The following is a 25,521-nucleotide window of genomic DNA, read 5'->3' as shown; positions in this document are numbered from 1 at the left end:
AACATGAAAGTATCCTGTCCTTCCTGAGTGACCCTATTCATGACTTGCCCTTTGTCAGGGCCACAGAAGCAACACCCTGGCACCCCCAGGACACCAAGGTCCCAGCAGAAGAGTAAGGCAACTCCCCCCTCACACCCAGCTCAGCTTGCTTGCTTTGTTCCTTCCTTCCTTGTTGCCACTGGTCCTCAACCACCTCTACTACTTTTCCTGCTACTTACCAGCTCTCCAGCATCACTCCTCTGTCTTCCTCCCCCCACACTTGACTGCCTCACTAGTGTATGGCCCCAAGGTGCTCACCACTGCTCTGCTGCCCATCCCATCCCAAACCAGGCACCGTCCTCTCTTGGCTGAGACCTGGGGCATACAGTCTTAGACACCTGACCTAAAACCACTGGTGGAAAGGGGTGCGGGTGTTGTGGGGTGAGGAACTGCTGATGGGGACCCCCATTGAAGTGCCTGCATTGCCACCATTCAGCCTGAAGCATCACAGACGGAAAGCAGAGGGTTTGGGTTGTGCCATAACCCAGAAAGCAGCCAACACAGCACAGTACAATGCAGCTCAGCCTGCCTTTGGAAGGTGTTGATGAGGTATGCCAGCTTGTCCCTTGGCTGAGAAAAATATGGACCCTGAGGGCAGGTAGTCGATAGGAAAGTGAGGGGAACTCTCCTGGCTCTGGAGGCCTAGGAAGCAGTGACTGAGTTTAAGCACTTGTTTTAACATCTTTTGAAGTCAGCCCTTCAGCCCAACTCAGTGAGCACAAAGGTGCTTCCATTGTGCACCAGAGGAAGTAATGTGCCTGGCAAGCCATTGACTTCCCAGGGCAGAGTTCAGGGCAGCTGCTTCCTATGTGGCTCACCAGGGTCCTTTCACAGCAGGTTTGAACTGGGGACCACATACATGTTCCAGGATCCAAACACACCAGGCATTTGAGCCTTCTCTGCTCTTAAAGACTGGTGGACACACCAACAAACAAAACTGGTGCTGAGCTAGGTGGCAATGTTTTCTCCTGCTCATGTGTTTGGGGAATTGCCTGGGGCAGCAGAATCCTTAAGAGAGGCAGAGAAGATGCAGAGGGATTTTGCTTGTACAGACAGGGTTTGCACATTTTGAGTATTAAGTGTTAATAAGCGTTAATTAAGTGAAGGAAGAGCAAAAACTGAAATGTATTTAGACTATGCCAAATGTCTGGAGCAAGACACAAGATTTGCAAGTTAACACATTACCTCTAACAAAGTCAAGAGCCGCTCACTACTCCAAGAAGCTATTTTTTGCACCATATGTACACTGCAGTGAAACAACTTCCTCTTATGTGACCCTAAACCTTCACCTGGACAAGCTGTACACATGCAGGCCACTGCCAAGTTAGCAAGAGAACTGTTTCACAGGAAGCTGGAGTCTTCTGGAAACTTCCATTTATAGGAATGCAATTCCTCTTTGAACCCACACCTCTTTTTTTTCCCCCTTGACCTGTCCCTCCTGTGAGAGGCTGCTGGCTGAGGCAGCACGGGCTCCCCTGAGCCATGCCTGCTCACACCCTGCCTGGCACCAGGCTCAGCAAGGCAACAGCCCCACAACACCCCCAGGCTGGCACTGAGACCCTCACACAAAAGGTGCTGCGAGTCCTCACTTACATGGCATTAACACTGCACTGCTGGCGTGGCAGATCGGGCAAAGGGATCTAAAACCTAAAAAAGAAAAAAACCAATTTTTTCTCAGCCATTGGGCACAGGTCCAAGCCAACCCTGATGGATGCTGCACAGAACATGTCCTCCCTGCCCTTTCTCAGCTGCTGGGGAGTACCCCCATAACACGACATTAAATCCACCCCTTTTCCCACACTGTCACACAGATATCCAATGTCCCTCTGCATGCTACATCCCAAAACCTTGCTTGTACCAGAATGAAAGAAAACTTATTTGAGTCAGCATTGCAGAGTCCTTTTGTGCCATGCTGCAGGTGTACAAAACAAATCAGGAGGTAATCAAGCAATCTATCCAGATCCAGCCTTTAACTAAGGGGTCAGAGAATGGGATGGAAAACAAGATCTAATATGTATGTATGATGAAAGGTTGACAGTTATTTCATTCTGTGCTTCAGTGTGAAAACCACAGTGACAATGATACTGGAATGTGGTTTTCGTCACCATGAATACTTCACGTGGAGAGACCTTTTACATGCATGAGAAATCCTGTGCTTTTGGGGCTGCACAACTTAAAGAAGATGGGCCCTGAAACTACTTACAAAAATCCTGTTCTCCCAGACAAATTGTGGCAGAAGGAGATGAAGTTATTTGCATGTGGGACATGCCTAAAGCCACACAGCAGAGGAACATCTCTCCTAGCCGGGACAGCTCACCTGTGCAGAGCTGCACCTGCTCAGGGATTTGTCCTGCTATACTGCATATTTTGGCTTCTGGGGAGTTTTTTGAAACAAAGCTCACATTTGACAGGCATCCTCCTTTGCAACTGCAGAGCATCTCAGTGGACACTGTAGCAGTCATTTTTATGAAAGATCTAGGATTGCACAGTAGTAATTGGGGCATGAGGGCACAATGGCCCAAACAACACAATAGTTTCAGGAGTAACCACTAAATGTATCTCTCTTGCTTTCCAGGCACCTAACTTAGGAATTGTAGTATGAACAGACCTTGCCCAATCCCCTCACCCACCCTCCTTGGTGCAAGCAGCTCCCTGTGGGCTCGTGCCTGACTTCTTGACAGTAGAGAAGTACCCTCTGCTCTGAAGATGCTTTCCAGAAGCTCCATGTTTACAGAGATCACAAGAAACACAGGATGCAGCTGTACACCAAGGGGATCCAGAGACACAACACCTTTCCACACTTGTGGACTTCTCTGGGTGGAGAGTTTTCTCATGACTGAGGAAATTGATGCATCCATCAAAATCTAAACTGATGCTGACTAAGAGGTTTTTTCTCTTCCTGTTACATCCTCTGCAGCTCAAGAGGGAATTTCCTGCCCAGTTAATATTTGGAGAACACATCCCACACTCTCAGCACATGGCTGAATGGGAAGGAGACCCAGCACAAGGACTGGCAGCTGCAGGGAAAGGGCAGATGTAGTGTGGGCCAAAAGCCACAGTGCCCCCAGTCCCCAGGCCAGGCTGTCCCAAGTCTATTTCCCTGCCTGGCTAGTTCCTTCCCATCCTTGTGCTCTGCTCCAAGACAGAAATGTACAGCTCAGCCCCAGCACCCCACGCTCCCCTCACTAACATGTTGGACTTTAAGGAAAAGGAGTCGATCTTCCTCAAAACTCCCAATTAAAGGGTGAGATCTGATAATACTCTCACTGCCAGACAAGAGATGAAGCTACAAGATAGAGGCATCTTCCTTCCTTGTTGTACTGCAGCAGCAACTGGGTTCAGTATACACAGGGAACATGATCTTTCCCATGTCAAGGGGGTTCACAAGTTTTAGACAAAAGCACATTAAAAATTAGTCTCCCTTTTCTGCACTTTTTTTCAAGCTTGGACACCAAGCTTGATGTGTCCACCCTTCGAAAGGTTTCACTGCTGTTCATAATACAAGCACAAAATGGTAAAGTCTCTCTTTGGGTAGATGCATTTACACTGGCATAAAAGTCCTAAGCATGCTAATATTTTTTTCTGATTCAGTGCTAAGCTATTAAAGTAAAACATCTTGATGCTACTATAGCAAATAAACCTGAGTTGAAAAGGTACTCAAAACACAGTTACACTACTAAAACTTTCCAAGTGTAGACAAAAATAATCACATGCAACAACTAACAACAGCTTTGTGGAGCCCTCTAGACTCTGAACATTGTCATATATTGTGTCAACACAGGGCATTTCCAATTTAATTATCAGTTTCATACACACAAACACACCCTCTTGTGAGAGTACCTAGAGCATTGAAGTCTTGTGCTCATTGCCAGCCATTTTCATTCTATGTTTGCTCTAGCCCACAGCTAGAGTACTTGTCTTGTACACATTCCAGGGGATATTTTATTCTTGTTCAAAAGCTTACTGTCAGTGGGTTGTTTTTTTTATTATAGTTGGTAACACAGTCATTTCTGTTGCCCTCAAGCATTTGTGGAACACAAGGGAGTAAACCAAGCTTCGAAAGAGCCAGCTTGAGACTACTTAGGAACTTCAATTTCTGACAGCATCATACTCTTTGCTTACTACAAATGAGATACTTTTCAGAACACTTTGGGCTGAAGCTATTTACAAACGTCAGCATTGTAGCTTTTTTCCTTCTTCAAACTAGTTATTAAAAAACCCCCAGAGTCTCCAGGTAGTATAGGAGTGTGCTCATCAGTGTACAAAACAATGGAGCTCAAAGGGAGAAAGAAAGGAGAGTGCATTGGTGTATGGGCAGCAGAGCTGAAGGTGAGAGGCTAATTCTTTGTCCCCAGAATTCCTTTGGCATCTGTAACTACTCTTCTGCTGCTCTGATAATTTAAGTCTGCCCACTGCAGCTGGGAGCTGAGAGGGGAGCCTGAGCTGGTTGCATGGGCAGAGCATGGCAGCATGTCAGACACCAAGCACACAGCACTCACCACAGCCCTGCCTCAGTGCTAGAAACAGGGACCTCCTTTCCCAAGGGAACCTACAGCTTTCCTTCTCACCAGCCCAAAGAGCATGGAAAACTTGGCTCTGTCCACACAACAAACCACACTATTTGGCTTCCCAGAAAAGGAGGAATAGGTGCTGGGTGCACCATGGGTGCCTGGAGTGTTTGAAGATAATCAGATGCAGCCCCCAAAAGCTCTCTCGTTGCAATGGGAAGCAAGGGCAGAGCAGTAAAATCCTCCCAGCCTGAGGAGAAAAGATGCCTTTTGGTGGATGACACAAATTTGGGAGCAATTAATAATTAAATACAAGAGGAATGTGGTGGGGAAAGGGGCAAATTAGATACCCTACCTTTGAATTGTGACTGGCTCCAGTCAGCAAACTGCAGACTGCTACAGCAAAAAGTGAATTCACCTTAGTTGATACTTGACCTGAAGTGTGTGCTGCAGAGGCACAGGAGGGCTGGCACCTGCAAAGCTATGGGGCAACTGGACTGATCTCCCCTGACAGCTCCCCTCTCACTCACTTTCTCATGGCTTTTGTAGCACCACTCTGTGATCTCCTTGGGGCCACTGATCCTATGGACAGCTGAAGTCCATAGAATTAGGCCGGTTTAACCGGTGGAGCAGCACATTTTCTCCTGAGAGTGCTCATGTCAGCAGAAGTCTGGATGGGGGAGCGGTGCAGGGACTGGTGCTCTCTTAGCAAGCAAAGACCCTATATAGGTTATGGGGCTGCTTGTTGTAGGGAACTTTCACTCCTTAAACCTAGCCTAGGAGTAATTTTCCACACGTTTTCCAAGACAACACTCCAGTGGCCTCAACCATGCCCAGGGCATCCCAGAACACTTCATGCTTGGCTTGCATGTTTGGAGCTCACTCCAGTATGGTGACAGTGCAAATCTGCCCATGGGAGCTTGCACCCAGGAGAGTCCTGACACTTCCTTCTCATCCCTCTCACCCATAGCCTGCAGCACCAGTGATAACCAAGGCAGTTTTCCATTATGAACACATAGCATGCAATTTAAATAGAGAACAAGAAAAAACCTGGAAAGAAAAAAAAACCAAAACCCAACAAACCCACTCTACTCTTTTACTCTCTCTTCTCCCCACCCTAAACATTCCAGCCTTCCCTGCCACTAGAGAGGGGAGTTGTTTATTGATATTATGGAAGTACTGAAATCTTTTTCTTCTCTGCTGTCCTGTTTTTCCCTCTCTCTCCCTCTCTTCTCCAGGGGTTGCAAAGGTAGTTCAAACCCCTCCAGTCATCTCGGCTTATCAGCCACAGGAGATACATTCCTCTGGGCTGCTCCCTTTATAAGTCACTGCTGGCCGGGCGCCCGCCCGCCGCTCCGCAGCCTCCGCGCCGGCAGCGCTGCCCGCTCCGCGCTGCCCCCGCCATGCCCTAGCCCGGGCCCGCTCACCCGCCCGCCGCGGGACGCGCAGCAACTCGGGGAGGGTCGGCAGCGATGGCACCCCCGCTCCCGCGCCCCGCCCGCCCCTGAGGGCGGCTGCTGCCGCCGGGATGTTCAGCTGGCATCGGAGCTTCACCCTGGGAGCGCCCTGGAGGAGAGGTGAGTCGGCCGCCCCCCCGGGGCCAGCCGGCGGCTGCCAACACCTCCCCAAACCCGCACCCCCGCCACCCCCTTCCTTCCCCTCAGTGGCCGCGCGGACGATACTTAGGACAAGCCCATCCCGGCCCGCCCTGCTCCCGGGCCCCGCCGGACGGGCACCGCGCCGCTGCCGGCCCGGCCCCATGCTGCGCTCCCTGCTCTCCGGCTGCCTCTGTCCCCTCGCAGGTAAGGCTGCCCTAGGCGCGCCCCTCTCGCTTCAGCCTCCGGCCCGTCAGCCCCTGCCCCGGGGCTGCGGGGACAAAGATCGCGCTTAAGAAACCGGTTTCATTTCCTCTTAATATGGGCTTATTTTGCCTTGGTAAGCGTGGCAAAGCTGGGGAGAGAGGAGCAGGGGAGGCGGGAGCACTGTGGCTCCGAGCGGTCCGTGCTGCCGAGGGACCGGCACCCACCGGAGCGGCTGCTGCCGGCACCGCGCGGGTCCGGCACCACCGTGAGGCGGGTCGGGGCTGCCCTCCGCCCGTCACGGCGCGGGCCACGGCCATCGGCTCGCTTTCTAGGCTAGTGTATCCCCATCCAACAGGGATTGTCGCAGGATCGAAATGTTTTACTTGCTTCCTCCTGTGCAGATGAGATGACCCTGGCAGGAAAGGCAGCTACAGGTCCTGATCGCCTATAACTTTTTAAGCCTGTTGTGCGAACAAATTATGTGGTCTCAGTATGCCTTTTCCAGGCGTAGTGGGGCCACTGTATTTTATGCCTTAGCCAGAGTTGCAGGCGTTGAGATTACAAGCCCCATTCTCAGAATTCTCTTAGCATCCCTGTTTATCCCTCAGCTTGGTTTGTGGCAGCTGTAAACGAGATCGGCAAGTTCTGTCTCATTGGCATGGCTGCACTGGGCTGGTTTGCTTGGCATGGAGGTGGCTACAGAGAGAGTTTGTCAGAGCATAAATGTAGTGTGCAGTGCAACAGCAGGACGGTAAAAATGTTGGAAACCCATGTGTTTGGGGTGCTGATACCTTCTGGGGTCCTGACTTTCCATCCTTATGCCAAACTCCTGCTTCCTTGGAGTGCTGCAGCAATTGTTCCTATGGAGTCACCAGAGCTGTCACATTCTTGGGCATACCCTCAGGTACTCTCTGCTTGGATTTGTTCTTCCCAGCTGTCTTGGTCTGGGACAGCTACTTAGAGCTCCGAGTGAGCTGGAGCCTCTGTGAGGTGCCCCAGCAGGTAACTGTTAAGTGCTGCTGCCATCAAGGCTGCTGAAGCACGTTGCTCTGCCTGGGTTGTCTGTAAACTGCTACCCAATGACACAAAGGGCTTTAGAGCAATGCTGCTGTGAGAGCATGCCTGCATCCCCTTAAGATGTGGACGATGTTTGAGGAGTGTTTTACAGTATGGTGGAAACTGTTCCTTTTTGCCCTGGATGTAATTTGTTTCCTCCAAGATATACAGTGCAAACTTGATGGCAGGGTTAGGAGGTGAAAGGAAGCTTGCTTTTCCACCACCCAGACACAGCAGTATTGTTAATGGGGTAGGAGAAAGCTTTGGTGGAGGAACAGAGTTATCCTACAGAGCACTGAGGGATCAAAAAGAGGTTCAGCTAGAATTTATCCAAATAAGAAATGGCAACATCACTCTCTAATCACTTCAGCTAGGAAAAAGACACCAAATATTATGTGTGTCCTGATTTGTATGCCATCTCTATTCAGAAATAGCATTCTTGGTTCTTGCTCTCACTGCGACTATAAAAGATTTCAGACATGCCAGAGTATGGTTACGCCTGTCCTCCAGAGCTACCTTGTTTGAGCAGAAGCAGCTCTCCGGGGTTTTACCAAGGGACAGCAATGACTGCTCATGAAGAATGGGTAAACAGCGACCTTTCTAATACCATTCTCGAGTTCCTTTGGCTTCAGTTGAAGCACTGGTGTCTAAATGGCCTTGGTCTTTGGGGCTATTGAACAGTTGTTTATCCAAGCTTATTATAGGCAATAAAACCTGAATTACTACATACCTGTCATCCCTGGGGGGCACGTTCCATCCTTGCAAAGGGCCTCCTGGCTCCTAGTTAATTTCTGGCTGAATAATCCTCTGTGATATGAGGCAGCCTGCAGATCAGATGTACAAGGAAAAGATCTAAATTAGACAGTTTTTGCCAATGTGTGATATATTTGTTTCAGTTTTCTGCTCAGATATATCACTGAGTTGTGTGCTAAATAATCTTTTGCTGTTATAGAGGGCTGCTCATGAAAGCACTGTTTCCTTTATTTAAGGTTTTGAACCTTTCTCTTCGAGGAACACATGGGAATTTCCAAGGAGAAGGATTTGCAGGTCTTTAGTGGCAGCTGTCATCTCCCTGACAAAAATCTCACAAATAAGCCCCAAAGGTGTTTGTAGGGGCTGAACCTCTTCCCTCCTCCAGCCTTCAGGACTGGTTACATTGCAGAGTGGGGAGGACTTGGGCTCTAATCCTTGTGCACCAAAATTATCCCTGGCCAGGTTTTCCCACCGGGTCGTAGATACAAAGAAATAAGTTGCAGCGTGAATGCAAAAACGAGTGGGAATAGCGCTTTAGCTGGTGCAATGCACAGGGTGAGGTGTTGGTCTAAAAACTGGTGACTGCCAGCCTACACAAGTAACTGATAAACCAGGCGGTCTGAGGGGACCTGCTGTGCCCCGGGACTTTCTGCCAGAGGTCACTAATCTATCAGTCCTGTCGCTTGGTTTCAAAAACTTCACAGGTCACTTGGAATGAATTGGAGCAAACTGTAAAAGTGTCAAGTGGCCTCTCTACTTGGAAATCCACTTCCTCTTTAGTTCACCCAACTATATCAATCAGTAAACAATCAATCAATCTCCCTCTCATTCCACTTCAAATGATTGAAAAGAGCTATAATTAGCTCCTCTTTACTAAAGCAATGAATGTCTTCTCAGAGAGTCTCAGTCAGAGTCCTTAAACCCTGTTATCTTTCTCTCGGCATCTACTTTATATGGATTTATCATTACCAGCTGCAGCTGTGGGTACCTATAACATTTCTGGTCACACTGTATTACCAAACCACGAGCCTAAGGAACTTCACACACTTAACTAACATTGAGACTAGACACGACCTTGGAGCCAAAGGATCTAAGTACTTCGTGCTTTTTGTTCAAGGACTATCTGAAATCTCAGTTTTGTCATAACTATTCCTTTGCATTCAAGATTTTGAGCAAATCAAATTGTATATGTATGTACATGAAATCCACATGCATTTCACTTCTCCAGCTGGGTAAATTGAAGTTTAGAGAATCAGATCTATTGTGCAAATACTGTTACGACACGGCAGCATGTTCCTCTGCAAATGTGAATTTTTCAGTCACAACTCCAGTAAAAAAAACCCAACACAACAAGCAAACCAAACAAAATAAAACAACAATAAACCCGATCTTTCTTCTGACAGTGTTTTTCAAGCCTTCACAAGTTTCTGCTGTTGTAGGTAGAAGTTGTAACTAGTGCACTGAAGACAACAGACCCTGCGATAAGCTTTCTGTATAAATTTTTCAGATCGTGATTATCCTAATTATTTAGGAGAAGCCATGCTCAGATTGAGCAGCTCAAGATCGGGCAGCACACTCAGCACACTGCTTGAAAAGCATTGGGGAAGGCAGATAGTTTGCAGACTTTTGGTGACAAGTAGCACCTCTGCCATTGCCAGGATTGGGATCAACAGTCCAGTAAAGCACCAGGTAGTCGGGAAATCCCCACCCCGTGGAAATCCATGGCAAAGCTGTGTGGAGATAGACTTCCCTCACAGAGGGTCAGTTGGTAGTGGTTACTAATTTTCTGGGGTGTGGACTTTGTTTGTTGGGTTGGTTTGGGGTTTTTGGAAGTGTAATTCAATTCTTGTGAGCACTGAGGTCCTGTGCCTGCCTTAGCCCACAGGGTTGTGCTAGGGACAGCTCTTTCCCAGCTGGAGAGGTGACACGGCTCCCGCAGGCCCTGCGTGGGGGCTGCTGAGGAGGTGCCAGCACGGCCCCAGCGCCCGACCCCACCCTTCAGCACACGTGGGGTAAAAGTCATCAGCAAAAAATGCCTATTGTTTCAGAAAGGAAGTGACCCCTTCTCTCTTAAATGCTGGGAAATTGAGACCTCATCATTGGTGAGAAAAAAATCCACCTCTTCGAAATGAAAGGGAAATACCACCTGAGCCGTCCTGCCAACAGTGCTAAGAGAATGTGGCACAGTGACAAAACTAAGGGAGTCTTATACGGGAAGGAAGGAAAATGAGGGAGAAGCAGCCTTTCATTTCTAGGTCATGAGTCTGACTCCAGTGCACTAGTCACTGCTATCTAATGATTCTTCAAAAGGCAAGAGTCATCTCTTTGTTACTTGGAGGCCACAGCCCCATTACAGACCCAGTCCAGCATGGCAGGGTTTCATCCTGGGCATACCTGGAGCCAGAGAGGAGTTACTAGGCAAGCTGTGTCCTCTGTAGGATGCTGAAAAACCTTTTCTGGCAATTTCCACGTGCGCCTTACTCCTGTACTCGGGGCTAAGCAGAATGGTAGAAGTGCTGTGGTTTGACTTTGGTCTTCCTTTGCAGGGCAGCTGTGCAAAGTCCCTGCTACTCCAACAACCTAAGTCATTGGTGATACCCTTTATTTTTGGTGGCACAGTAAAGTTGGAAAATACTGCCCTTATGAACTGCAGCGTGTAGGATGTTGCATGTCTTGTGGCATGCAGTAGCAGGGAGAGGGATAGATTCTCTGAGTATCTCTGGGCTGTTCATCCTGTACAAGCCTGCCAGCACCACCCACTGTGGATGGGTTTGCTGTGCACATGGACCTTGCAGCAGTTCTAGAGACAAGCAGAAGGCTGCCATGGCTCTACCTCTGCTATTCTTTGTTAACACAGTGGTGGATGGAGACAAGCAAAGCTTTGGCTCCAGCTGTGCCACGTTTAACAGAGATTCTCCCCATGCTAAGTAGCCTAAAAATCAAGATGAACATTTTGAGACAACAGGTGGGCAGAGACTGGAAAGGAAGAGAGCAGCAAAGGGCAGTGCTGGTATGGTATGGCTCTCTACTGCCAGTAGCAGCACTCATTCCACTGCCAGCCTGGCCTCTTCCTGTCCCCTAGCGCTTCCATTAGTTGCATGCATCAGAAAACCATGTGCTATGATACTTAAGTCTGTGCATCAGAGGCCATGGACCCTCTCAGAGATGTAGCGGAGCTTAACAGGTCTTGCACTGAAGGAATTGCCAGTGAAACACAACTTTGAGTCACAGGCATAGATGCAAAAGAGAAGAAAAATCAGACATTGGTTTCAGTACTTTGGAGCACGGGATTTGATATAGACTTTGGCTTGGTTTACTAGAAAGGTGGGAACTATTGCAAGAATTGGGCTTGAGCAGGATTGGAAACGTGAAGGAGTTTTTCCTGGGCAGTTGTTTGAATTCATCTTGTGCATCCAACTTACTTGGGATAAAGAAATTGCTTGAAAGTAATTTTATATTTAGGTATCTGCCCTCCTTCTCCTGGTCAGTGGTCTCTGTACTAATATACCAGGCTGAGTCCTGGCAGCTGCTAGTTATTGTGCAACTGGAAAAATAACTTGGACTTAAAAGTCCCAAGAAAGTGAAGCCTTGAGACAGGAGCTGATAGGGAGGGTATTTACCCTTGAAAGATTTACGTTTCTCTATTAGGCTGTGCTAACTGCAACATAGAAATATCCTAGAAAGCAATTAAAACATGATGCAGAGCAAAGTTCTAGAGACTTAGGTGGGACACATCTGCTCCTTGCACTCCCTACTAATTACCCTCAGGTATTAGCTAGTTCACTGTCACCACCTCCTTGTGAATTGGGAAGCAGTCTGATTCTCCAGCTTTACTGGCACAGGAAACCCAGCTTCTTAAGGCTACACATGATCACTTACCACCAGTTACAGGCCTATATTTCAATCCAGGGTACCCTGTATACCTCTAGGGTGACTACAGAGCCATATAACTCTTTGAAAGGGCTACTAGGCAAGTAGCACAAGCTACCCTGGCCACACATGTTGAATATGCTTCAGGAACCCGTACTGATTCTGAAGCATGCACACAAAACTCCACTCCTTACCTGGCTGCCACACCAGCATACCAGCCAGCTTCCTAAAAACTACAGCATTTGCTATCTTACCCCCACCCCAGAGGATTGTGGAAAACCGGTCCAGGGGAAAATTAACTAACAACAACAAAAAAATCTTGGCTGAATTCCCAGGAACAGCATGTCAAACCTGGCTGGCCTCCAGCACAAGTAAATACATCTTACCATTGTTAATGCCACCGTTCAGCTCTCTGAAGTTTTTCACACCTCCTTTCAGAAGCCCCTGTGCAGGATTGTTTGCAGCCGTACCCCTGCAGCACACTCCCTCCAGTACCAGGCAGGAGTTATCTCCCTTCCTTGCTTGCTTTACTCAGGGCCCCTGGTATTGCTGAACAAAGCACTTACAGTCCAAGCCCTCAGCCAAAATTAGCTGACACAGTTCTGTTAAGGGCCCTGGAAATGAGTTAATTTATAGCAGCTAAGGGTCTGGGTTGCCTTTTTTTTTTTTTCTTTTCCCCTCAGTTGCACCATTCTGGTATTTGTTAGCAATATGCTTGAAAGAGCTGAGCGTTTTTGTATGCCTATTTCAAGATCTGTAGCAGGAACAGTCTGCTTCTGGGAAGCCCCACGGTTTAGATTCTATAATACAGTTAACAGAGAGGAAGGAGACTCTTCTGTCAGTGAGGTGCAGCAGGAATAACTTGAGTTTCAGGTCACTGCCTGAATCATTGGAGATCTTTCTGCTGTAGCACAGATGACCTCACTGACCACAGGAAAGTATTATTAAATGAATGAGGATGAGGTGCCTAAGTGGGTTGCAAAATCCTGTTGTCCTTTGCCAGTATTCTGGTCTTGTGGTAGGGGGATGATAACATTTTGCTTCATCACAGGGCATTGGAAGAATAAATCAGAAATGCTCAAACACTGGCGTTTGCAGGACCTGACAGTGCTGAGAGCAACAGTTTGCAGCCTAGAACAGATAAACAATTTTTGTAAAACATGTTGCTAGTGACCACAGTAAGGGGAGAGCAAAGAACTGTTGTTGGCATCAAGGTAGCCATCCCACAGAGGGTCAAAGATGTAATCTTATTTTCTATTCTTTCTACTCCAGCCAAACCTTGTTCACATTGCAGCTTTTGTAGTCCTAAAAGATATGCAGTAAAGCATCTGACATCTCCTTCTGTAAGTAGCAAGACCTCATTTTAATATGCTGCTTCCTGATTTTAGACAAAGCAATATTTGTGTAGGCCAGGGTGAAACCAGTTAAGCAAGAAAAATCAGGGGCAGATTGAAAGAAGTGAGAGAATCTACAGTCAAAGGAAAGCATGACATGATTAATAAGTGAGAACAATCAGTCTGTGGGAAAGAACTACCATTGCATATAGTAATTCCTGGTAAGAGTGACAGCTGTATGGTTTGTTCTTAAAAGTAATTGCAGGAATGCAACTGCTCTCCTCCTGACTCTCGGTGGTTTTGTTGGCCAGCTGGGGTAGTGATGCCATCAGAAGAGCCCTTAAGCTTTGTGTTTTTCATGCAGATACAATGTTTTGTCTCTGGCTGCCAAGAGGTGTTTGCAGCTGAGCAGGTAGATCCTCTTGACTCCAAATCAAAGTGACTCACTTCCACCTCCTCCTTCCAAGACCTGGCACCCAGCTCCCTCTTAGAGCTGATGTTTTGCTGTATGTGAAACTTCAAACCAGTTACCCTATTCCTTGTCCTCAGGTCAGGATCTCTCATACATATCCCAAAAGTGGAAGAGTAACAACAGATCCCAGCACAGGCTGGGCTGATGAGCTTTCCTGGGTAATGTCTTTTTCTTGTCCCACATCACAGTAACATCCTGGTGTTGTATTGCTGAGGTCTGGCACTGACTGTCTCAAACATGGCTCTTTGCACTGGGAAGATGTCTGTGAATCCTGCTAAGGGAGGCAGTGCAATTCTGTATATGATAAACAAATCTTATACAAGGGGTATTAGCACTACGTACCACAAGAAGCCCATCAGGTTATTTATCACTGACTCCCCTTTATAAAAATCCAGTGTAAAATATTAAATCAGTGGGTGTCTATGCACAGCAAAGGACATGTTTCAGTGGTACGCCAGGAAATTCTCAAGATCGAATGAAGGGAATGCAAATAAAGTAGAGAATGATCCATGTAAGAGTTAGCTTGGCCTTAATGAGTAGAAGTCTCCCTTATCTAAGTACATTGCAGAAAGCAAGCTGGAGGAGGTACAGCTGGGAGATGGGTTATTTCGGAAAGAGGGAGCTTTCTGGGTTACTGCAAAGGAGAACTGCACGGTAGTTCTGTGTGCAGAACTGCACACAGGAGATCAGCTCTCCCTGATCCACTGCTGGTGGGGTGGATCCCAGGCCTTCCTGCCCACCTAGGGACATTTACATTACTGGGGGTAAGTTTGTGAAACTGCTGCTGGTCTGATTCAGGCAAAAAGAAAGAGGAGAGGGGAATGAAGTAGAAAGTAAGACATCCAGGAATGTGTATATGTGTAGCCTGCTGAGGCACTCTGGGTTGGGCACTAAGGGAAAACATACCAGGGAAACTGAAGTTTTGTTCTGTATCAATTCTTGGTTCCAAATCCACAAACACACATATTTGGAGCTGAGATTTGAAGTTTGCTGAAAGGTAGGTGCAGAACTTTCACACTGGCTCTCATGCCATTGTGATCCAGATGTTTGCACTATGAAATATTATATTCAGAAAAACAGTAAGAAAAACCTGGGAGCAGATCTTTGACCCCTGAAGATCAGCCTTTCATCCAGAGACTGTTCTATCGCATTACTGTGTAAAATAATTGTGACTTGAAAACAAGTCTTCTTTATCTGTGTGCAAAAGCTCTTGAGCAAGACTGCCATCATCTCTTTTGTCTTTACAAATAAGGTAGGAGTTCACTTAAAGACATTACTTCATAGCTAAAACCATACAGGGAGTGAAAAAGATCGACAGAGCTTTTTACACTTGCTTTTCTTAACAGAACTTGATTTTTGTCATGTGTATGTGAGCAAAGAATGCTGCAGAGAATACCAAAAAGTTTTCAAATTGCTTGTTGCAACCCAAAATTCACTTAAGCCTGTGGGAAGAACGATTTCATTTTACTCTTTTTTTCTGCTGGTTCAGAATACATTTAATTGGAAAAAATATTTGAGCCTTAAATTAATGTCTATCAGGCTGAAAGAACACATATATCTCTCCATCTATATGCAGATAATTGCTAAAAAGTTACCTGCCTACATATGTTTTTTCTACCTATCTATCAAATCAGAATTGTGCTTTTATGAGCCCCCCGGAGGACTCTGAAGCTATGAAACACAAGGCTTTTGTTGCAGCAAAGCCCACAAGAAAGCTTCACATAGCTCAAGAAAAACAAATTAGGGCTGTCCCCCTCTACCACCTTGGTATAGGCAGTTTTACATTCCACATCCCTCAAGGGATGCATTAGACACTGAGTTTTGTAGCCTCCTGTGACCTTCTACTTGTTTTCTTTTCAGCCGGTAAGAAGAGCCCACCTGCTGAGGACAAAGTCGTGTTAACACACATGAAGATACTGAGCAATGAAGGAATTCAAAACCCAGGCTTAATCCCAGAGGCTCCAGCTGACACAGCCTGCACAGAGGAGTCCCATCTTCCCGGTGCCTGTGTCCCACCAGCCTGCCAGTGTCCAGATGCAGCAGCCACACCAGCAGATCCAGACTGTGCAGATGGCCCAGCAAGCACTGACTCTGTAACCACCCTGCCTGACCTCAGCGCCTTCGAGTCCAAGTGCCGGCTTCACAGATTCTCCAAATTTGAATCTGAGGACTCGGGGGTTGAGTTGCCAAGCGGTGCTAATTCTCCATCAACGCCAACAGGCTCAGAGAAAAGCTTTGTGCTACACAGCAGAGACTCCTTTTGTGACTCGGGTGTGCTTAGCACCTCTTCTTCTCCAGAAATTGACCATCAATTAATGAGAACATGTAAAGAACATGCCAGAAAAGTTAGCCTCCAAGATCCAGAGAGCAAAAAGCAAGCTGATTACTATGGTCAGGAAGCAGATGCTGTGCAGGATCCTACAGCTTCCCTTGAAGACTTCAGTGACCCTCAGGAAGAAAGTCCTAATGAACATTTTCACCAGGATGACAAGCAGTGTCCAGAAAATGAACCTACTGCAGAGATGGACCTCTCCAGGGAAAGCACTTTTTCCACTCCAGGTCCCATAGAAGAGCCAAAGACAATTGCTGACACTTTTCCAGAGAATTTTGGCAGCATGCAAGACCTTCAGATCCATGAACATCAGCTGAAGAAGTACCCCACAAGTGACAGCCTGGATGAATACATGGATGAATGCTGTAGGCTAAGTGAGGTGAGAAACACCTGAACTGAATCTTAAATCTATGCCTGTCCAAACACCCCAGTCAGTGTTCAAGTCCTGTTTGCCACAAATTAGACACATCTGAGTGAGTTTAGAATATCTCCCCTGAAACTTGTAAGCAGTAAAAAAATGGTAATTGATTTTTAAGATTTCTTTTCATACCAGTAAAATTCTGAATTAATTTGTAAATATCAGGTCTGGGTAAGGATGAAAAATTACTCATTGAGATCTCGTGTTTCTAAAAGCTCTGGATGAGAGGATGGACTTGATTCTGGTCTCAAAATGAAGATTATGAAGTTAAGTCATCATCCTCTGATACATGGGGTAGGGGTCAGAACATAGGTTTATTTTCAAGACCAGGTTATTCCTGTCTCTGGGAATAGCTGGCTTGCTTTTGGGGCACTGAAATTTGTAAAGTACTTGTCTAAGGGTTAATTCATTTCTGTCCAGGCCTGATGTGCCCTGTTGAGTCAACTGTCTCAAATAATGCATGAGCAGGGAGCTAATTCAAAGATTCGGATTTTTGTCGGGCTGGAATTGGAGATGCCATTTTAACTTGCCAGCATAGCTGTGATGGACCAAACTGCAAAGACCTAATTTCAGCAGGTTGTCCCACTCCTTACTTCCTCTCTTTCCCCTTGCTGGGTACCCTGTGCCACTGACAAGAGAATAAAAAGCCCCTCTGTGCACCTTCTCCCATAGCAGGTGCTGGTAAGCGCTCCCCCCAGTTCCTTGCCTGAAGCCTCACGCTGCTGAAATGAGGAGAGATCGCTGCACTGCTTGCATGCTGCAGTGGGTTCCAGGAACAAGCAAAGCAAAGATCTCAGTGGGGAGCTGATTCTTGACAGAGAGACAGACCAAAAAGCCCCATGAGCAAAAGGAAGAAAAAAGGAGAAAGGCAGATTAGATGAAGAGGGTCACAAACACACAAAAGTATCGAATGGTGCCTAGCAGGGATTTTGTGGGGGGCATTCATTGTGGTAATAGTGACGAATTGGAATTGGAGATGGGTGAGAGGAAGTCAAGTTACAAGTGATGTGTGCTGTGCAAATAATTTAACCATGACCTCGCTGCCCTGAACAATCGGGCACTGGACTTCCTCTCCAGCATGCCAAAAACTCTTGAGCAGTGAGGAAGGTCAGAGATGTCTCATCTCTGTTAAGACTGCATATCAAGGCAGTACAAGCAACACACAAGCCATCTGAGCAGTGTTTTCCTCCCCAGAGGTATCTCACACATGGCAGAAGATGGATGTCTATTTTGCACAGATCCCAATCAGATCTGGCCATTTGGCAGAGTTCAAGAAAGGATGAGAGCAGCAGAATCTGACTATAAGGAGACTTCATAAAAAGTTACCTAAATTCTCTGTTGCACTCTGGAGAATTTGCACCCAGATTTGGTCTTGTCTGACAGCTCTGTATGCCTGTGAAATTCCTTTAAATCCTTAGTGAAATGGAGCCTCAGTTTACCAAAGCAAAGCATTTAAATAAACAAGAGAATAAATTAGAAAGAAGCTGAAGAGGAAATTAAGCTCTTGGTGTCTTATCTCCCATCCTTTTTAATATCCTCACTGGCTGAATGCTAAAGCCCTGTGCCCTAGAGCACTTTTCTTTGTTTTTTGAGCTGTGTAAATACAGCTGTGACCTAGATGCTGGGGAAGTTTGCCCCTCTTCACAGCACACCCCCGGGCTGCTGTATCTCAAGAGCAGCGCTCTTCAAACTGCTGGGATGCCAGGTAGCACCGAAGTTGACTGTCACAAGAAATGCCCAGCTGCAGCAGCTGCTGCTCTGTGTGCCTCAGTGCACCAGGACAGCCTATGGCAGATGCAGAGTCAGCCAAGCTTACACTAGGCTGACCTGTCCTCACTATCATACAACAGAGACCTGTTCAGGAGTGAGGTCCAGATGATCATCTGACCATACAGCTGACAGATGCATCTTGGTTCATCCCATCTGAAAGCCTCTGCTCCAGGCTTTCTCTGTGGTTTTCACACTTGCCTGTAACCTGTCCAAGACACAAAATGGTACTTAGAAACCAATCTCTGCTATGGCCTGATGTCTTCTGAGGGACTAAGATATCCCTGGAAATGAATCACTGTTGCCTGAAAGAAAGCAGGCCAGCACAGTGTATTCCCACCCTGCTTGGCAAGAACATGGCAAACCAATTTTTTCCATCATATCAATTTCTGCTGCATTAAATTAATGTTGATAGAAATGCAAAAGTGCTTACACTGGCTTATAATTAATGCTCAGTGAGAGCATTATTTAGTTATAGGTGACACCATCTTCCTCAGTTCTATTGATGGTTTTGGGAACTTTCAAGTAACAGAAGAGCAGTTGAGTTTCCCCAGCCCAGCTGGCTATGGCAGTGCCAACTGTGCTTACTGGTTCACCACAGCCAAACAAGGATTCAGTCTCTGGGTAAAGTTGTCCCTTGATGTCCTCCTCACCATCCCTCACTGCTGAGGCCACTTCCAAGAGAACAGGAAGGAAAATGCTGAAAAAGAGAGACTGGAAATGATCAAATGTTTTAACCACTTGGATTCAGTTGGTGAATGGCTTTGGCTGAAAATATACATCAAATCATTTCAGTGCAGCATTTTTAGACAAAGCTTTCTGATCTTTTGTTTTGAACTGTCGCTATTTTGAAATTTGCCTACATTTTGAAAGATGAAAGAAAATGGAAGCTGTCAAACAACAAGAGAAAGAACTTTGAAGCCTAAATAAAAGCATTTCCTTTTAAGCTTGAAGTTTGAAGATACATAGCTTTTGATGCTTTTGCTTTACAAACACTTCCTCATGCTCCATAAAGTTTACATTTAAAGTCAGCCCGGCCCATACTCCTAGAAGAAAAAGGATGGGAGCACTGTCATCACTAAGAGAAAAAAAAAAAATCATTATTCATGCAGTGCTATTTATCCTGGGCCAAAGCAGTCAAAATGTTTCTCTACAGAGTGGTACACTTCAGGGGAAGGATAGGGCTGCTTCAGGGGAATGATGGTCAGCCCCTGTAGCCTGTGCGTGCTGCTCAGGGGAAACCAGAAGCTATCAGCAAGCACAGCCCCTCCTGGACAGCAGGGTGGAGCTGTCAGAAATAGACAGCACGATCCCTCTCTTTCCTGTTATTCACAAGCCTTTCGGTGCTGTCAGCTACCAGTGACAAATGCTTCCCGCTCAGTGTGGCGTCACTAATTGGTTGCTCTGAGCCCGGGATGGGAGGGTTGGAATTACCTTGTTCCCTATCGGGTGGCACAGCGACCGTGCTGCCTGAACCAGCCATGCTCACATGGCCAGAGCACGCAGTGAGGGGTGTATGGCAGGATGCAGCATAGTATAACCCAAAACTATCCACAAGAAAAGTGAAGAGCATTGTGTGAAGCACAGAAACCTAAGGCAATGCAAGATACATCAGTGAGCATTTGTCTGAACAAAGAAAAGCTTCCTCTGCAAACTGCCCGTCATCTTCAGCTCCTGCTGCCAGGTCCAGCCCAGGACAGTTCTCCATTGAGCTCAATTGTAGAAGAGCACATAACATGCATGCAAGTAACAGATAATGGCTGAAATGAGGCTGGGCAAAGTGCTGACCAGATGATCAGACATGCAGATTTTGATTATACATCAGTTGGACAAGAGACTTGAAAGCAACTCTCATTCTTGCAGCTCCCACTGAACTTCAGATCTTTGTAATGATCAGATGCTGCAGTGAGCACAATATTCCCCAGAGACAAGAGGACAGGCTCCCATCTCTGTGAGCTGTGTAGCCACAGAGGAAAAGATGTGATTTATGCCAGTCAAAATATTGACTAGAGGGCTCTAGATAAGCCAAAGTTCCCAGTGGAGATGCTGTTCCTATATTTTTAAGGTTCCTAAGAAATCTGTGGGCCAGCACAACAGTCATGGTTTTTTGCCAGGGACACACATACGGAAAACCTGTGCCCAAAACTTAGTCAGGTGAGTACTGACAAGGGCAGAGATCCCTCTTTGGTTACACAGGTGTACAGTCAATGTAGTGCATCTTAACTCCTCAGGGTCAAAAAACCTTGAGTATCTCACCATAGTACAACTGGGAGCCTTTAACTCTTCCAGATGAGGGTCTGGCTCAATCTTGTGCCTAAAAGCAAAATCTGGCATGTATTTATACATTACGTTCTTACTTTTCCTAGAGAAGCTTTAACCATTTGATTCATAAATTGTGTTTTTATGATCCTCCACATCTTCACCTTACAGAAAAGTAGGCAAGATATTTTTCCTTCTTCATAAGCTTCATCATCTCAAAAATGGGCACACAGCTTTTGTTCCGACACTATTTGACAATTACCATGTGGAGAGTAGGACAAATTTCAGTTATGAAGCTTCTACTGGGAAGAGACATCCTGGAAAATGTTTGCAGTTTTCTTGTGGTTGCTGACTCTTCACTACTTGCATAAACTGTCTCAGATGCTGAGAGGAAAATATTTAGATCAGAATATGACAGATCAGAGTGTATGCTGCACTTGGCATCACCAAAAGATAGCTAGGGGTCTTCAAGTATTTCCAGTCTATGGAAAAACAAAGTCTTTGAAGGGTTCCTAGAGAGACACTCTCTGTGCAATTCTTTTGGGGGCAACCAGCTAAATTACACAAATAGTCTGTATGGAACACTTGCTGTATCTGAGCAATCCTAATGCTAACCAGCCCGGCCCTGTGGCGGAGTGAAGCACACCCCTAAAAGTTTTTACAGTTGCATTCTGATCATAACGGAGGCTGGCCCTGCAGAAATGTGCAAGCACTGGAGGCTCTGTCTGATTTGTGCTGAGATCAATAAAATGCAGATTAATTTGTTATTAAGTAGCCCAAACTGCTCCAAGCAGCCTCTGAAGGCTGGCTGTGAAACAGGGATCTGCAGCGTATTGAGTCCAACCTTCAGTCTGGTTTAGGTCCTCCACAGGGGTAGATCCACCTTGCCCCAAGACCTGGAGCAACTTCTCTACACCTTTTCCCTCTGATTTTCTGGACACCTGTATTTACTCTCAGGAGTTAGAGATTCTCTAACTTTTGCTAAAAGCCAGATTTTTTCCATGCTCATCCCAAACACACCTTTGCTTTCCAGAGCCTCCAGCCCTAGACACAGAGCATGGAAAACCAGGACCTTCTTCTTTCCTCCCCCTGCCCATTTTGCCCTACAAACCCAGCAGCCACAGACATGAAGCAGGACTGTACAACATTAAGCACAGGACAAATATGGAGCATAAAGAGGGTCTCTAAGTGAAAGAGGTCACAGTCAAATGCTTCATTCTTTTTCTCCAATCTAAGTTAGAGCCAAATGTTTTACTTCATCCAAGACCTCGTCTGTCCCTTGTAGCCTCCCTCCCCTTGAGTTTCCACAGCTATAATGGGTTGGATTTGGCTCAGTGTCTCCTTAGGGCAGTACAGACATGTCAGCAGACATGAAGTAGCATACTGGCAGGAAGGGGTGTTGCTAGATGTGCAAAAAGAGGGTACAGTGTGGCAGAAAGCCTTTATTTTTGGGGTAATAAGGAACTTCTGACTGTCTATTGGAACAGTGTACAAAAAAATGAGTGTTCATTTTGGGACAGCTCAAAATGGCCAAATTTTCAGAAGTTGATACCCATGTACTTTCTGAAAATTATGCTTCTCAAGCTGGGCACCCTAGTTGCTTTTAGATATGTTGATTATAGTGCTTTTGATTCAAGCTTTTCCCACCAGATACCACATAGGCTTGGTTCTCCCTTTGGTTCCTGGGGCTGTGCCCCTTCCCATTGCACAGCCACAGTAAATACTCAATTTTACGGCTGAGTAACTTTTGTCTTGCCACCACTTCTTGCAGGCTCTGCCTGAAAGGAAAATAAAAATCATAAAATGAATGACTGCTTGACTTGGAGTCAACAACCTCTGTCCCAACTTCAGACACAAAAGCATCTGGATTTAATAATACCTGTTTATAAATAACGTTGTATCATCATTTGTTTAAAAAGAAGTAAATCCTAATGTTGATTATTTTTGAACACACCATGAGCTTTCTGACATAATGAAAAGACAGGAAGAGTCCCAGGGCTGGCATTTCCCCAAAAATGTAGATTGTTGTGGGAAAGGAGACAGAGGAAGCTTCCTGCTTTTGTAGAGGGAACTTATTTTTTGAAGTAAGATAAACTTAGAGCACTGCTTTTGTAAAGATCGAGGCTTATTTTACTCACTGATATCACACGCACATCAGCAGGCAGCGCCAAGGTGGAAGTGAGTCCCTGCATGTGTTTGTTAGCAGCACGTTCAGCACAGTCTGATCATGGCGCAGGGGAGGACACTCGCTGTGCATGGGGAGGTCTTGGCACCAGAAATGGTGAGGTGCAGAGCAGGAGGCTGGGAAGCATTGTAGCTTTTCTTCTGCCATAGGATTACTCCCTGTCTCCAGAGTTGCCCTTGGCTGAGCAGCAGTGAGACTCTGGCAGGTCCTGGGTGAAGAGAAATTGGTGGTAGATATAATCCACAGCCAGACAGCAAAGTTGATCCTGCAAACTTTCTTCAGGCATCTCTTCAAGACTGAGAAAGTAGCAGCAGGGATGTAAGCTGGGATCTACTAAAGACTGGTGGAAAGATGTTCCTTCACTTTGGCAGCTTGATTCAAGTACATTTCTCTCACAGACACACCAGTGATGAGGGCCAGAGTACAGCAAAGTGTACCCCAAGTTGGTCACAACTCAGCAAATCAATGCAACCTGCAGATACGTGCCTTTGGGTAGGAGCCAAGCCCAGCTTCAGGACACATAAGTGTGACTTGCACTGAGGATTGTGGGCTAAGTGAGCCATACTAGCCCCAGCCATCCATTGCATACAGTTGAACCATATTTGTTTGTAAGGCTTCTGTTGCCAGTAAAAGACAAAAGTTAGCCTGGAGGTGGAACTAGAAACAGGCTGTCATGAGGTTTTCCTCTGCATCAGCCTGTGATCAGTCAGAAGAGTCCCTCTGACAGTGGAAATTGCTGAGTAATCCAGAAAAGAACTTTGGCAAGTGATGCTGTAGCTCAAATCTGTGGTAAGACCAAAGCCCCTTGCAAGAGGAAGCCTGACTTTATTACAGGACATGACTGTAAGGAGTGTGCAGAGCTCTCAGCTCCTAGTTAGAATTCCTCTGTTTTTACTCCATGGTCCAAGATGCATTGTCATTGCAGGTGAACCAAAGTAACAGCAAAGCCCTGGGATCTGGTCTGGGATACCTAGAACACATCTGCCAACTGATTGAGAAGATTGGGCAGCTTCAGGAGCACAACCTGCGTCTCCAAAAACAAGTGTGCAGCTTGCAGAAAGAGCAGAAGATGAGTCAGATAAAAGAGGTAAGCAGACACCACGGTATCTTCCATTGACTAATACGTCTTAAACAATAAACTCGAGGCCCAGTAAGAAAGGTCTGTGTGTGGGGAGATGCCAGTTTACCACATCCAACACCCACCTGGGCTGAGTACACAGGTCTTCAGGGAGGCCTCACATACCACAATGGGTTTAGTTTCCTGAGGCTGGGCTTGAGTTTCTGTGCTTATTTAGTTTTGTTTCCCAAATGTGCTTGCTTCTTTTGAGTTAAAAAGCACACTTCTTACCTCATGCAATGGCCTGCTCTAAGTCAGTAACTTTTACTTCTCTACAGCTGTAAACTTCCTAAGAACACATCTCCTCTCCTCAATGCTATCAAAACAAAATCCACAGAGCTCCTTAGCAATTGTGTTTTGATTTATAAGATCTTACATTTCCTTCTGGTTTCAAACTGTCAAAATCCCAGAATTTTTCACGAAACAGACACATGGGGAAAGAGAAGCAGCAATACCATGACCCAGCTCCATGCTTTTTTTTCACTTCCTGTGAAAAGAAAGAGATTCTTCCTGAGCTGCCAGATGTCGAATCTCTGACATGAAACCATTTCAGTGTTCCCATTTGTCACTTTTATCAGTCAGAGCTAGCTGGAAAATCTGACTGAAATTTGCAAATAATTTCAGGGTCTTCCTAGCATTTCCACCAGCATTTTTTAGCCTCTGCATATTTTATTAAGCTCTACTCCACCTCTTCTTCAGTCATCACACCAGATTTCCATCTTTTTTCCTCCCCTGCCTTTTTGTTTATTTTAACACTCCCCAAAGGAACAGAAAGGGTTTATCACACTCAACTATTTCTTCCCAGCTGTGCTGGGGTGAGTCTTTTATTCTCCTGATAGCATCATTGTTCCCCTGGTGCTGCTCTCCCACCTGCTGGGATTGGATCTGCAGTAGGTGACTGACTCCTCCTCAGAGCCAAAGCCAAGTTCTGAGTCAGGTTGCAGAGCAGAGTAGCTTGTCATTTCCATGTACCCATCTCTCACACTCAGAGGAATGCAGCCTCCTACATAGAGCCTGGGAATTGTTAACACATTTCCTGAAGCTTTACAACTGTGAGTCATTGCTCAAAGTAACTCTTCCAAGCTGCAAAATCATCTGGTGTACGTGCCCCCTCCCCAGCTCCCACTGAAATGAAAGGCGCTGTGCTTTCATTTAAATATTTGAAACTTTGATCTTTTTGGTACTTGTGAAGGTCTCTCAGCAGTGTCTCCTCAGATGCATTTGTCTCATACTGTTCAGTGGGGAATTGGATTCTCAGATGTAACATTCAGTGTTTGCAGTGTGGTCTACAAAACTGGACACTCTCAGGTATCCTGTGGTGCCTGGATCTCATATTTGAGCAGCTTTCCATCATTTTGTTCTTCAGTCATAGCCCCTCTGAATAGAAGAGGAACACTGCTACCCCCATTTGCCATGAAACATGAAGATTGCCACCCACAAATTGGAGGGTGTCCAAAGACTCCTTTGGATGAACCATGTTCACTCTCCATGTAGACTATGAGCAGGGAAAGGTTTCCATGTCCCAGACATGGCTACGAAGTCACAACCCCCAAAACATGGGGTTAGCATGGTATTAAGAGCTGGTCACGAGGATTGTAGATAACCAGTG

The 25,521-nt window shown here is 46.2% G+C and overlaps 1 protein-coding gene across 3 annotated transcripts in view; it reads left to right on the top strand.

The window, feature by feature from the left end:
* Positions 1-5,933: 5,933 nt before the first annotated feature.
* LOC128791837 (uncharacterized) overlaps positions 5,934-25,521 on the top strand; it is a 31,171-nt gene continuing 11,583 nt past the window's right edge. Inside the window, exons 1-3 of one of the 3 annotated variants that reach the window (XM_053949755.1) lie at positions 5,934-6,124; positions 15,695-16,545; positions 23,721-23,882. In XM_053949755.1, coding sequence (XP_053805730.1) covers positions 6,076-6,124; positions 15,695-16,545; positions 23,721-23,882 — 1,062 coding nt within the window. In that variant the 5' untranslated portion in view covers positions 5,934-6,075. Of the gene's footprint in view, positions 6,125-6,276; positions 6,350-15,694; positions 16,546-23,720; positions 23,883-25,521 lie in introns of those variants that run through there. The other 2 variants (XM_053949754.1, XM_053949756.1) reach the window with 2 other exon arrangements.

The sequence above is a fragment of the Vidua chalybeata genome, chromosome 8, assembly GCF_026979565.1.
Source record: "Vidua chalybeata isolate OUT-0048 chromosome 8, bVidCha1 merged haplotype, whole genome shotgun sequence".
Taxonomy (NCBI): Eukaryota; Metazoa; Chordata; class Aves; order Passeriformes; family Viduidae; genus Vidua; species Vidua chalybeata.
This window is presented reverse-complemented; position numbering and strand designations above follow the sequence as displayed.